General features: G+C 43.5%; 1 protein-coding gene, 1 long non-coding RNA gene and 1 other non-coding gene across 4 annotated transcripts in view; all 3 read left to right on the forward strand.

Moving 5' to 3' along the window:
• Positions 1–256, forward strand: part of LOC147271819 (protein NLRC3-like) — a 16,320-nt gene extending 16,064 nt beyond the window's left edge. The window contains exon 9 of the mRNA XM_086202776.1: positions 170–256. Coding sequence (XP_086058902.1) covers positions 170–256 — 87 coding nt within the window. The remainder of the gene's footprint in view (positions 1–169) is intronic.
• A 2,534-nt stretch (positions 257–2,790) lies between these two features.
• On the forward strand, positions 2,791–8,734 carry LOC147271820 (uncharacterized). Of its 2 annotated transcripts, none has more exons than XR_015115800.1 (4): positions 2,791–4,604; positions 4,912–5,085; positions 6,353–6,526; positions 6,970–8,734. It is a non-coding gene; the product is annotated as an uncharacterized LOC147271820 (long non-coding RNA). The 2 variants fall into 2 exon arrangements; XR_015115803.1 differs by having other exon boundaries at positions 2,791–3,454.
• A 1,780-nt stretch (positions 8,735–10,514) lies between these two features.
• trnae-cuc (transfer RNA glutamic acid (anticodon CUC)) lies at positions 10,515–10,586 on the forward strand. The gene has a single exon. It is a non-coding gene; the product is annotated as a tRNA-Glu (tRNA).
• The last annotated feature ends 2,337 nt before the right edge of the window (positions 10,587–12,923 follow it).

Below are 12,923 nucleotides of genomic sequence, written 5' to 3' on the forward strand. Positions count from 1 at the left end.
GTCCGCTGTGTGAGTAACGTGTCCAAAGCTGACAATGTGTCGCCGATCATCAAATATGTTCAGGACTAAACTTACGTTCAGCCTGCATTGGTCTATGAATGTGGGCGATTCTTACTGTATATGAACAATATATGAAGAGCTACCCTTTCAGTTCACGAAATCCCTGCAGCTGCAGCAGCTTCTCCAGTCCCGGAGAAGTGCCGCGTCAGAGCACAGTGCCATTACGCATGGCCGATCACTGTTTTACCTTCATTGATCCACCTGAAAACTAAATCAAGCGAACCATACAGATCTAAATACGATCACTGTTTAACCTTCATTGAACCACCTGAAAACTATATCGAACGAACCATACAGATCTAAATACGATCACTGTTTTACCTTCATTGAACCACCTGAAAACTATATCGAGCGAACCATACAGATCTAAATACGATCACTGTTTAACCTTCATTGAACCACCTGAAAACTATATCAAGCGAACCATACAGATCTAAATACGATCACTGTTTTACCTTCATTGAACCACCTGAAAACTATATCAAGCGAACCATACAGATCTAAATACAATCACTGTTTTACCTTCATTGAACCACCTGAAAACTATATCAAGCGAACCATACAGATCTAAATACGATCACTGTTTTACCTTCATTGAACCACCTGAAAACTATATCGAGCTAACCATACAGATCTAAATACGATCACTGTTTTACCTTCATTGAACCACCTGAAAACTATATCAAGCGAACCATACAGATCTAAATACGATCACTGTTTTACCTTCATTGAACCACCTGAAAACTATATCGAGCGAACCATACAGATCTAAATACGATCACTGTTTAACCTTCATTGAACCACCTGAAAACTATATCAAGCGAACCATACAGATCTAAATACGATCACTGTTTTACCTTCATTGAACCACCTGAAAACTATATCAAGCGAACCATACAGATCTAAATACAATCACTGTTTTACCTTCATTGAACCACCTGAAAACTATATCAAGCGAACCATACAGATCTAAATACGATCACTGTTTTACCTTCATTGAACCACCTGAAAACTATATCGAGCTAACCATACAGATCTAAATACGATCACTGTTTTACCTTCATTGAACCACCTGAAAACTATATCGAGCTAACCATACAGATCTAAATATGATCACTGTTTTACCTTCATTGAACCACCTGAAAACTATATCAAGCTAACCATACAGATCTAAATACGATCACTGTTTAACCTTCATTGAACCACCTGAAAACTATATCAAGCGAACCATACAGATCTAAATACGATCACTGTTTTACCTTCATTGAACCACCTGAAAACTATATCAAGCGAACCATACAGATCTAAATACAATCACTGTTTTACCTTCATTGAACCACCTGAAAACTATATCGAGCTAACCATACAGATCTAAATACGATCACTGTTTTACCTTCATTGAACCACCTGAAAACTATATCGAGCGAACCATACAGATCTAAATACGATCACTGTTTTACTTTCATTGAACCACCTGAAAACTATATCGAGCTAACCATACAGATCTAAATACGATCACTGTTTTACCTTCATTGAACCACCTGAAAACTATATCGAGCGAACCATACAGATCTAAATACGATCACTGTTTTACCTTCATTGAACCACCTGAAAACTATATCGAGCGAACCATACAGATCTAAATACGATCACTGTTTAACCTTCATTGAACCACCTGAAAACTATATCGAGCGAACCATACAGATCTAAATACGATCACTGTTTTACCTTCATTGAACCACCTGAAAACTATATCGAGCGAACCATACAGATCTAAATACGATCACTGTTTTACCTTCATTGAACCACCTGAAAACTATATCAAGCGAACCATACAGATCTAAATACGATCACTGTTTAACCTTCATTGAACCACCTGAAAACTATATCGAGCTAACCATACAGATCTAAATACGATCACTGTTTTACCTTCATTGAACCACCTGAAAACTATATCGAGCTAACCATACAGATCTAAATACGATCACTGTTTTACCTTCATTGAACCACCTGAAAACTATATCGAGCTAACCATACAGATCTAAATACGATCACTGTTTTACCTTCATTGAACCACCTGAAAACTATATCGAGCTAACCATACAGATCTAAATACGATCACTGTTTTACCTTCATTGAACCACCTGAAAACTATATCAAGCTAACCATACAGATCTAAATACGATCACTGTTTTACCTTCATTGAACCACCTGAAAACTATATCAAGCTAACCATACAGATCTAAATACGGACCTCGACACACAGCAGAGTGTTCCGTTAATAGTTCTGCTTTTCTATGAAGGAAAAACATGGCCGCCCGCAGGCACTGCCATGAAGTCTGACGTCAGTCGAGTTTCATATATATATTCAGAGTTTCACTCCATATATTCAAAGTTTCATTCAATATATTCAAAGTTTCATTCAATATATTCAAAGTTTCATTCCATATATTCAGGGTTTCATTCAATATATTAAGATTTTCATATATATATTCAGAGTTTATTTCAATATATTCAGAGTTTCATATATATATTCAGAGTTTTGTATACATATTCAGAGTTTCATTCAATATATTCAGATTTTCATATATATATTCAGAGTTTATTTCAATATATTCAGAGTTTCGTATATATATTCAGAGTTTCATATATATATATATTCAGCTCAAGGGGCCTCACCAGAGGTTTTAGTGGGCACTTTAGAGCAGTGACTAAACTCCTAGGAGGAGCTGAGGGGCTGCACTGGTTCATCCACTGAAGACCAGTAGACATGCTGGTGGAGACCAGGAAGTGCTTGAACAACAAGCCCACAACAGGACCATCAATGTGCACACTGGAAGACAACCAGTGGAGACACTTAGAACCATGAAATGTGGCTCTGCTTCTGGTTCTGCTCAGGACTGGGACTGCCCAGTTCTGACTGATGACACGGATCCTAAAGGTCAAAGGTCAACTTGACTGTGACATCATCATCCATCACTGAAGGCCTCTTAGTGACATCTTCAGGATCAATGATGACTTCATTTTCCCACCATGACATTTCAATGTTCTATCAAAGTTCTTGAAGGTTCCCTATCAACCTGTTTAAATATGCAAATGAGGCATCAACTCCAAACGTCCACATATCAAAGCTGATCCTGAACCAGAGATGAGAACAGATTTCATCATTGATGAGTTGGTGTTGACGCCATGTTTGCTCATGTTTCCATTTCTTCTTCAGGCTGGTGAAGTGTAAGCTCTCAGAGAGAAGTTGTTCAGTTCTGTCTTCAGTTCTCAGCTCTCAGTCCTCCAGTCTGAGACAACTGGACCTGAGCCTGAACCTGCTGCAGGATTCAGGAGTGGAGCTGCTGGGTGCTGGACTGGAGGATCCCCACTGTCACCTGGAAACTCTCAGGTCAGTAGCAGAAACCTGCCTCCCCCACTGAGCGTCACCTGGATGGATCTTATGTGGTTGGAATGATTCACCTTAACAAAGATTTGATTTGAATCACGATTCATGACTGCAGCTTTGATTCATTTAGAACGATTGGAGTCGATTCAATTCGGGGTCTCTAAAGTGATTCAGTCACTTTTTGCCAGACTTCAACTGAACTGTCCAACTGTGCCATGAATACCAGGCTACTAGAGAGTTCAGGGAGGAGTCCCAGATCTCTGCTGTTTGCTGTAGGGAATCAGGTTTAAAATAATGGACAGAAACAAGAACACAACAGTTCATGGCAAATGTCTACCTTTTGTTTGAATTATCAGTGCTTTGCATGTTGCAGCATCACAGCACAACAATAAAGTGCACCAAAGCTCTGTTCAGGTTCATGAGGGCGGTCCTGGCCGGCCCAGGTGTGGCGCCTCAGGAGGTGGTTGAACAGATCAGTGGTGTTGCCGTTGTGTTTTATTCCACATTTACATTCTCCAAACAGCCACCGACTGATTGAAACCTCCTCCGTCTTTCTAAAAGCCAAAGTGTTGACATGCACTCTCCAAAACCATGGCAGGAAAATGTCTCTCTCTCCTCTGCGTGTCCATCAGAACGCCAGTTTGCTGAGCACAGATGGATGCATGTGAATGGTAGGGTTAGAAAGTGGTTCATCGATCTCTGGATGAGTGGTTCCACACCTGGATCTGATAGTGGGAGAGAGACACAGAGAGCAGAGAATGAGTGGACACAGCAGCCAAACGTCCTGAAACGTGACCTGTGATTGAGACACAACCCCATGAGGTCATGTTGTCCTCAGAGCCGTCAGAAGAATCTCTCTCAGTGAGCTGTCACGTGATCAGACGGTGTCATAATACGCCGCCGTTCGCTCAGCGATGGTCTTTCTGCTTCAACAGAGGACATCAGCTGATCCTTCACTGGGGCCCAGGACTCATTGGTGGACAAACCACTGAGAGAATGTGGCCCCATGTGGACCAGACCACCTCTGAATGTGGTTCCAGTGATCAGATCTCAGGAAACATGGAGTGCTGGCACGCCTGCTATTAAGACTGACAGCAAGAGGAGAGAGAAGTCAATGATTCACTCTGAAGAAACAAGAGACTCTCAAACGTCTGTGAGCATGAAATCATGACAATTAATATCCCAAAGGTCAACTTGACTGTGACATCATCATCCAGCACTGACGGCCTCTTAGTGACATCTTCAGGATCAATGATGACTTCATTTTCCCACCATGACATTTGAATGTTCTATCAAAGTTCTTGAAGGTTTCCTATCAACCTGTTTAAATATGCAAATGAGGCATCAACTCCAAACGTCCACATATCAAAGCTGATCCTGAACCAGAGATGAGAACAGATTTCATCATTGATGAGTTGGTGTTGACGCCATGTTTGCTCATGTTTCCATTTCTTCTTCAGGCTGAGGGGCTGTAAGCTCTCAGAGAGAAGTTGTTCAGTTCTGTCTTCAGTTCTCAGCTCTCAGTCCTCCAGTCTGAGACAACTGGACCTGAGCCTGAACCTGCTGCAGGATTCAGGAGTGGAGCTGCTGTGTGCTGGACTGGAGGATCCACACTGTCACCTGGAAACTCTCAGGTCAGAGTCCAGCTCTCATCTTAGCAGGCCTCCACTCCACCCACAATTTCTTTACTTTGACTCAAACGTTCATGATGAATTGGTTAGATTTTGGGGTTCAAAGGTCATGTGACAACAAAACATGTTCTTAATGAAGAGATTTGAGCCGATGTTCAAGCCACATGAAGGTCAGTTTTATTCTGGAGGGTCGATCGTAGCCTGATCAGTGAGCAACCGGCCGTCTGACATTTGGAGGAATTTCAAACGCTCAGAAGTGTCGGTCAGCGTCGTCGTGATCTCCTACAGTGGAAGCAGAGCTACCAGCCCTTTCTCCAACCTCAGGTCACCTGACACTTATACAGTGATGAGCCACATCATGGAGGCAGGTTGGTTGCTATGGCAACAGCAGGAATGCCTGTCAACGACTGCTGTGAATCTGTTCTTTATGAATAGTCACCTTCCAAACCTCCCTCAGTGGTCACCATGTAGCAGTGGGACGTCACTCAAGAAGTGATGGTCAACTTCAGCACGAGTGCCTGAGTCCAATGTGTTGTTTTCCTGACCTCCAGCCTGGATTTCCAGTTGTTTCCAGGGAACCGCAGCATTTGCTGCCGCCTCCATAAAAAGGCTCCAGCCACCCAGAGGTGTCTGCCTGCTTCGTGCAGCGGCTCCAAGCACTTCTGGTTGAACACGTCTCTCTTTGATGTGGGTGGGGACTCGTCACCATGGTAACACAGTGGAGGAGGAGCTTGTTCCTGTGGTTCATCCTTAACTATGAATGTGTGATAGATTCTATAGTAATGGAGAAAGAAGCGTTTTATCAGAGGGTAGTGAGAAGGTGAACTCCTGTCGTGAGTGACGGGACTCAACAACCTGCACGCTGTCATGACAGTGAAACAGCAGAAACCTCACTGATCAAAGCAGGTCACCAGAGAGAAGTCAGAACAAAGACTGGAGGAGGAAGTGTTCCATTTGTTGGTGAAGACCAGAGGAACTTGACAAAGCAGCTGCTGGTGTGGGAAGCAGTGAGAGCAGATGGACAGAATCCAGCTGTTTGTCAACAGTTCCTCTGGAATATCCTGCTGGTAGTAGATTACTGAGGCCTGGTAGCTTTGTTCCCGAGGAAACTGTCACTGTGACGGTGCAGTTGGACCACAGCCTTTAGCCTGGCACTGCTAAAGCAACTATAAAAACCTCACTAACTTGGAGTGAAGACCATCAACATCTGAGAGGTTCAGGTTCCAGGATTTGGTAGAACAGTGAATTAACTCTGTTCTCTTAACTGCAGCCTTTTAGGTTGTGGGATCAGAGAGGAAGGTTTTACTTCTCTGGCCTCGTCTCTGAGCTCCAACCCCTCCCACCTGAGAGAGCTGCACCTGAGGTTCAATCATCCAGGAGGCCCAGGAGTGGAGCTGCTGTCTGCTGGACTGAAGGATCCTCACTGGAGGCTGGAGACTCTCAGGTAGGAACATAGAAGCAGAGCTTCAGAACAACAATAAAGGTTCTCCCCAGAACTTCCTCAGAACCGTTTTAGTCATATTTGCTTTGTTCTCTGGTGTTTGATCAGACGTTAGACCAACTGGAGGAGGCCCTCAGGGAGATGTTGGGCCCCAAAGTGACATCAAAATATTTCAGACATGATGGACAGTTTCACAAAATACTGATTATTTTTAGTTTGTTTCATTCATAACTGTTGCAGTGAAATACTATAAACCAGCACATCTAAAGTTCACTGCAGTTTGTAAAGACAATTTCCCTGAAATGTGGGTGCAGAGGGACTTCCTGCAAGGTGGTGCCTGAGGCCTCCATCAGACCTCCTGTGTCTTTAAACTGTCCCACTATGCTGAGCGTTTGCTTCCTGCTGAGGCTCATACCCACCACGTCTTTTTGATGTCTTTCCTCCAGGCTCTAGACACCAGCCTGATGGACTTGAAGGTGCTTCACATGTGGAGTTTGTCTCCTGAAGGACGAGCTACTTGAGTGCATCCTTGCTGGTCTCTCCCTGCCCAGAAAAGGAGTGTTGAGTTTCTCTGTACAGCTTCTGAGCCCAACCAGCGGAGGTTGATTCCCTGAGGCTCAGTTCCCCAGACAGCTTCAAGATTCAGGCTTTCTCAGCTTTTCCAGATGAAGGTTGTTCCTGATTGTCTCATGTTTGTATTCCTGCTGACCCCTGACCCTGGTAACCCTCCTGATGAAGGTTGTTCCTGATTGTCTCTTGTTTGTATTCCTGCTGACCCCTGACCCTGGTAACCCTCCTGATGAAGGTTGTTCCTGATTGTCTCATGTTTGTATTCCTGCTGACCTCTGACCCTGGTAACCCTCCTGATGAAGGTTGTTCCTGATTGTCTCTTGTTTGTATTCCTGCTGACCCCTGACTCTGGTAACCCTCCTGATGAAGGTTGTTCCTGATTGTCTCATGTTTGTATTCCTGCTGACCCCTGACCCTGGTAACCCACCTGATGAAGGTTGTTCCTGATTGTCTCTTGTTTGTATTCCTGCTGACCTCTGACCCTGGTAACCCTCCTGATGAAGGTTGTTCCTGATTGTCTCTTGTTTGTATTCCTGCTGACCCCTGACCCTGGTAACCCTCCTGATGAAGGTTGTTCCTGATTGTCTCTTGTTTGTATTCCTGCTGACCCCAGACCCTGGTAACCCTCCTGATGAAGGTTTCTGCTGCATTCAAAGAGAACTTCTTGACATGAACTTTTTTATAGACTTTACAACGACGTTAAAATGAAACAGATGTTTGATTCCCAAGAACTCAGGTTGTCAAAGGTTGTTGAAGCTGAGCTGAAACGAATCCCTTGGGCCAGCAGACGTTCTCTTTTCTATCCATGTTAGAATTAAATAGATGAGGACTCCCAACTCCTTGAACCGTTGAGCAAAGGAAGTCAGAAGTGAGGTTCATCTTGAAAGAGTACCAAACTCCATGTGATGTTAAAGGGAGACAGGATTCAGGTCTGTCCTCCTCAGCATGGATGAGGACTGCAAGGTAGTGATTGGATGATGATCCCTTAAGGAGTGAACTGACACACTACACTAACTGTGTCGGCACTGTTTTGACACTGTGTTGGCCACTCAATAGCGACCCCTGCAGGAGCTCTCAATCATTGCAGGTAAACAAACTGAAAAAAGATGGAAAAGCTTCCATACTGCTAACCCAACATCAGCCTGTGAAATAACATTTAATCGCTCATCCTTTCCTTCAAATATCATCTCATCATTGCAGAATTTCATTTGTTCAATTTGTTTGTGTAAATGCTGAAATGAGTCGCTATGTAAAATGGAGCAAATTTGTCTATAAAACAATTCAGAACTGAAATTTTCAACTTCTCTATGGAATTTTGTGAACTTAAGTGTTGAATCATATAAAATAAAAGACTAAAAAGTGATTCATTTCTGCATTTTTATTGAGGAACACAAGTTCTGTCAGGTCCATTCACGTCAAGAAACAATGGGATGATAATGTGCTTGATTGTTTATTCTAGCACAAACTGGTGGTACGGCTCTGTTCAGAGGAGTCCCCTGAGAATTTTTCATGAGCACCATGAAACAGGGGACCAGCAGCATGAGGGAAGGTTCTCCCAGTTTAAGACTGGAAGAGCAAACATACCCCCGTGAACAGAGCAGCAACATGACATGGAATGAACTATGCCATGTATACACGACAAGGTGGAGCTGGGGAGGTGGAGGGTAGCAAGTTGTGAGCAGGAGCAATTGTACAGGAAATGGCAGCAGATAGCAGCAGGCAGAGCAGCATAGCAAGAAGCTAGCAGAGCGGTCGTTGAGGCCGGGTGACATTTAAGTTGAGAGGGGTCAATCAGAAGCGAGGGATTTGATCAGCTGATGCGGAGCAGCTGTAGATAAGCTGATTGATCAGTTCGATTGATGGATGGGAAAGCCAATCGCGGCTTTCCCGCGGACTTTAGCTTTTTGGTGACAGCGCCACCTATCGAATTAGATGACAGCAAAATACTCCTTTCTAACTATAGTATAAAAGGTTTATTCCACCAAAATACTACTTCCTGTCCTTTCGTTTCTAACTATAGTATAAATGGTTTCTTCCAATTCCACAAAATACTTTCTAATTTATAGTTTTAAAGGTTCGTTCCACCAAAATACTTTCTAATTTATAGTTTTAAAGGTTCATTCCACCAAAATACTGCTTCCTGTCCAACTTCTCAGTTTTAAAGGTTCCTTCAGTTGAGGGCTCCTGGTTCTGTGTGAGGGGTTGAGGGTTGATATGGGATGATGAGGAAGATTTCATGTCCCGATGGTCCTGCTAAAGTAACTGAGTCATGATATCAAACAATGTCATCAAAATACGCTTGAACTTTTAAAATGGTAATAAAATCCACTGGAATCATTTTACCACAAACACTTTTATTGTGATTTTGTGAGCATCATTTTTCAAACATTATAACATAAACTTTAAAAAGGGTCCATTCACTAACACTCTTACTTGAAGGTAGTCACTGATATCAGTAAATAGCTGATAAAGATTTGTGCTCATGTTTTAATTCTCTACTCTGACCTGTGCTGAGACACTGGACCAGAGAGGAAGACCTGCTCAGCCTCCTGCATGGACCAATTCTGCAGCTCAGTGATGACGACGAGGGATTCAGCATTGAGTTCAAGCATTGAGCGATCTACCACTGAGCTACACCCCCTCTGTCAGAGTCACTGTTTCACTGATGCAGCAACACAAACACAGACACAACATTTTTCTCCTTCATTTTAGAGATAAAAAGGAAGTCAGCCTGTGATCTCAAAGGCTCTGTGATCTCAGTAGTTTCACTGTGATGTCAGCCCTCACAACCTTAGACCACAGAGGCAAGTCAGGCTCCCGGAAGCTGAGGCTGCTCCGTTCTCAGTCCAGTCCAGAGTGAAGGTTTCCCTCTCTGAAGCTTTCCAATCCAGCCCAGATCCTCTCTGACTAGCAGGAGTCTTTGACCAGGAAATGAGAATTATATTGAACGTCTGCTCATCCTCAGAATGAAGTAAAAGTATTTGTGTTCCTAAAATAATCTCCAGATGCTAAGATCAATTATTAACATTGATTGACAGCTCTAAACTGACCCATCATCACTATACAGTTGCAAACTGAGGACTGGAATATTTAGAAATCCACAGATGCTCATAACAACTGGTAGTACAAGTACACAGTAGAGACGACTGTAGGAAGTAGCAGTTGTGAGCCTTGAAGAAAATGCAGTAAAGACAGGAAGCCCCATCACATTGTCAGTGTTTCAGTGACTGGCATTGTGAAGAGACTGAGACAAAGTCAGTTATGAATGGAGGGCTGAGTTGGAGCAGAGGGGGGCAGGATCCTGGGGGGGCTGAGGTGTCTGGTGGTCTTGGTGGACCCTCTGCATCTCAAGCTGAGACCACAGAGTCCTGTGTTCTTGAGTCATTGTGTATAGTCTCTTTTGTTGGAGAGCTCAGTGTGGTCCCTGATGGTCTAGTGGCTAGGATTCGGCGCTCTCACCGCCGCGGCCTGGGTTCGATTCCCGGTCAGGGAATGAGTTATTTAGAGGTTGAGGGAGAGGTGATCAGGTGGTCCACATGATGGTGGAGGTGATGAACTGTGAATCCATCATGGCTCCACTCTCACCCCCATTGTAGTGTTCTTGGTTCACTCTGCCATGGCCCCATGTTGAAGGGTGACTGTCTCATTCAGGTTCAACCCTTTGTTAGACACTATTAAGTCACTGACTCCTGCAAGGACAAACTCTGGTCAGTGTGGTCCCTGATAGTCCAGTGGCTAGGACTGGTGCTCTCACTGCCACAGCCTAGGGTTCAAGTCCTGGTCAGGGAAGCTGTGGATACCCTGAGGTTCTAGCCAACTATGGACTGATAGCTGACCTCCCCTCCTCTCTAAAATCCTGGAGAAAGCAGCTGCTAATCAGCTGAGTGACTTCCTCCATAACAAGAGTTGATTTGAGGGTTTCAGCCTGGTTTTAGAGCCCAGCACAGAGACAGCACTGGTAGAAGTCACTGGATATATAAATATATATTATAGATAAATATCGGCCGACTCATCAATGGCTGAGGAATACATTCAGTCAGTAGCATATCAGTCCTCTGAAGCTGTAACGTGAGCCCACTTCTACCGACTAGAGGAGAGGTAAAATTACACCTGAAATCTGAGGTTTGTCCCTCAAAAAGAACCGCGATGTACTAAAAGTTTCCTCCCCAGAATGATTCTATCAACAAACACTTTAAATTGATATTCTGGAGTTTTATTTCAGTCGCCTGGAAAGTGCTGTGGAGTGAGTAAGATGGTATTTAAATGGCAGGCCTATCCACTCGCGCTAGCACTAGCATTGCAGATAGCGTCAGCAGGACCAGACCCAATGGGTCCAAAACTGTCTCCAGTTGCTGGTAGCACCCTGGTGAGCTGGGAAGGCCAAAGGTCCAAAAAAGTGAACCTCCCCTTCAAGACTGCAGCTGCTCCAGAAAGCAGCTGCACGTGCATGGACAGGAACTAGGAGGAGAGACCACATCACCAATCCAGAACACAGTTTAAAATCCTTCTCCTCACTCTTAAAGCTCTGAAAGGAAAATTCCAGCTAAAAAGGAACCTCGGGTGTGTTCTTGTGTTTTTATTATTTCGAACGATTGAAAATGGAACCCAGTTGTGGTGAATAGTAATAAAAAGAAGAAAGATAAGTAACATAATTTCTTAATTTCTGTATAGATTTGCCAATCCGATTCAAAACCAGATATTATCGCTGCCTGTTTTGCTTCATTTCTCCATCTCACTGCTTCTCTTAGTTCTGTGTCCACCCAGGGTGATTTCATATTCCTGACTGTATATTTTCTTAGAGGAGCATGTCCTTTCCTTGCAGTTACCACTGGGTTCTGATCAGAACACCCCACTGGTCTAGATAATGCTTTGGAACAGAAATAGCTCCAGTTTGGGAGTATGTGGTCTGTGCATGTTTCACTTTCGCCCCATCTTTCCTAGAACACTCTTGTTGATCTTTCCACCATCTGTGTTCAATTACATGTTCTTGCATCGCAGCTTCTCTTGAAGTGGACCAGTTCCAATCTATGTTTGTGTCTCCAGGCAAATAAATGTCTCGATCAAGATGGCGTCCTCTATCTAACATGAAACCTTGCACTTGGTGGTCTGGACACACCCTACAAGCAATGGTTGAACATGAGGTAGACTGATTTGCACCCAGATCACTTCAGTATTGCAGCCATCAAATCCAATCTTACTTTTGCTGGAATGTGATTTTGTACATAAACTGCTCCACCTCCTCCATAGCTGTTCCTGTCTCTTGTAAAAATATTGTACCCCTGGATTCCCAGTGCATCCTCATTGAATGTATCATCAAGGTGAGTTTGTGATCTTGCCAATAGACGGATATCCAAGGACAAGAGTTGGGACACTTCTGTTATTCTATTTCTCAGGCTGCAGATATTTATGTGAGCCGACTGAAACCCTTTTCTTGGTAAATTAATTACAATCATAATAAACATAAATGGGACTTAATCGTCTTTCCTTTATTTTGTGAACCATAACACACAACCACACAACCACACACACAGACACACACGATTTTCCAATTAACATACTGCAACCTCATCTTCTCACCCCACCCCCACTGATGAATTATCTGGCCACGACTTGTCTTCCAATAACAATACAGCCACATGCAACAGGACAGTTTGTGTCCATGTGTAGAGTCAAAACATATATACACATACACACATGTACACACATGATGTCATCATAAAGAAACCCTTCCTCTGGGGAATTGTGAGTCATGTAATGTGCTATAGGGCCGAGTCGCTGTGCTTCTATTCCTTCAACAACAGCCACGGAAATATGGGGCGAGGTTTTATCA

Source organism: Aulostomus chinensis, chromosome 1 (assembly GCF_037954235.1).
Source record: "Aulostomus chinensis isolate RoL2024-O1b breed Wild chromosome 1, RoL_Achi_v1.0, whole genome shotgun sequence".
Lineage (NCBI taxonomy): Eukaryota > Metazoa > Chordata > Actinopteri > Syngnathiformes > Aulostomidae > Aulostomus > Aulostomus chinensis.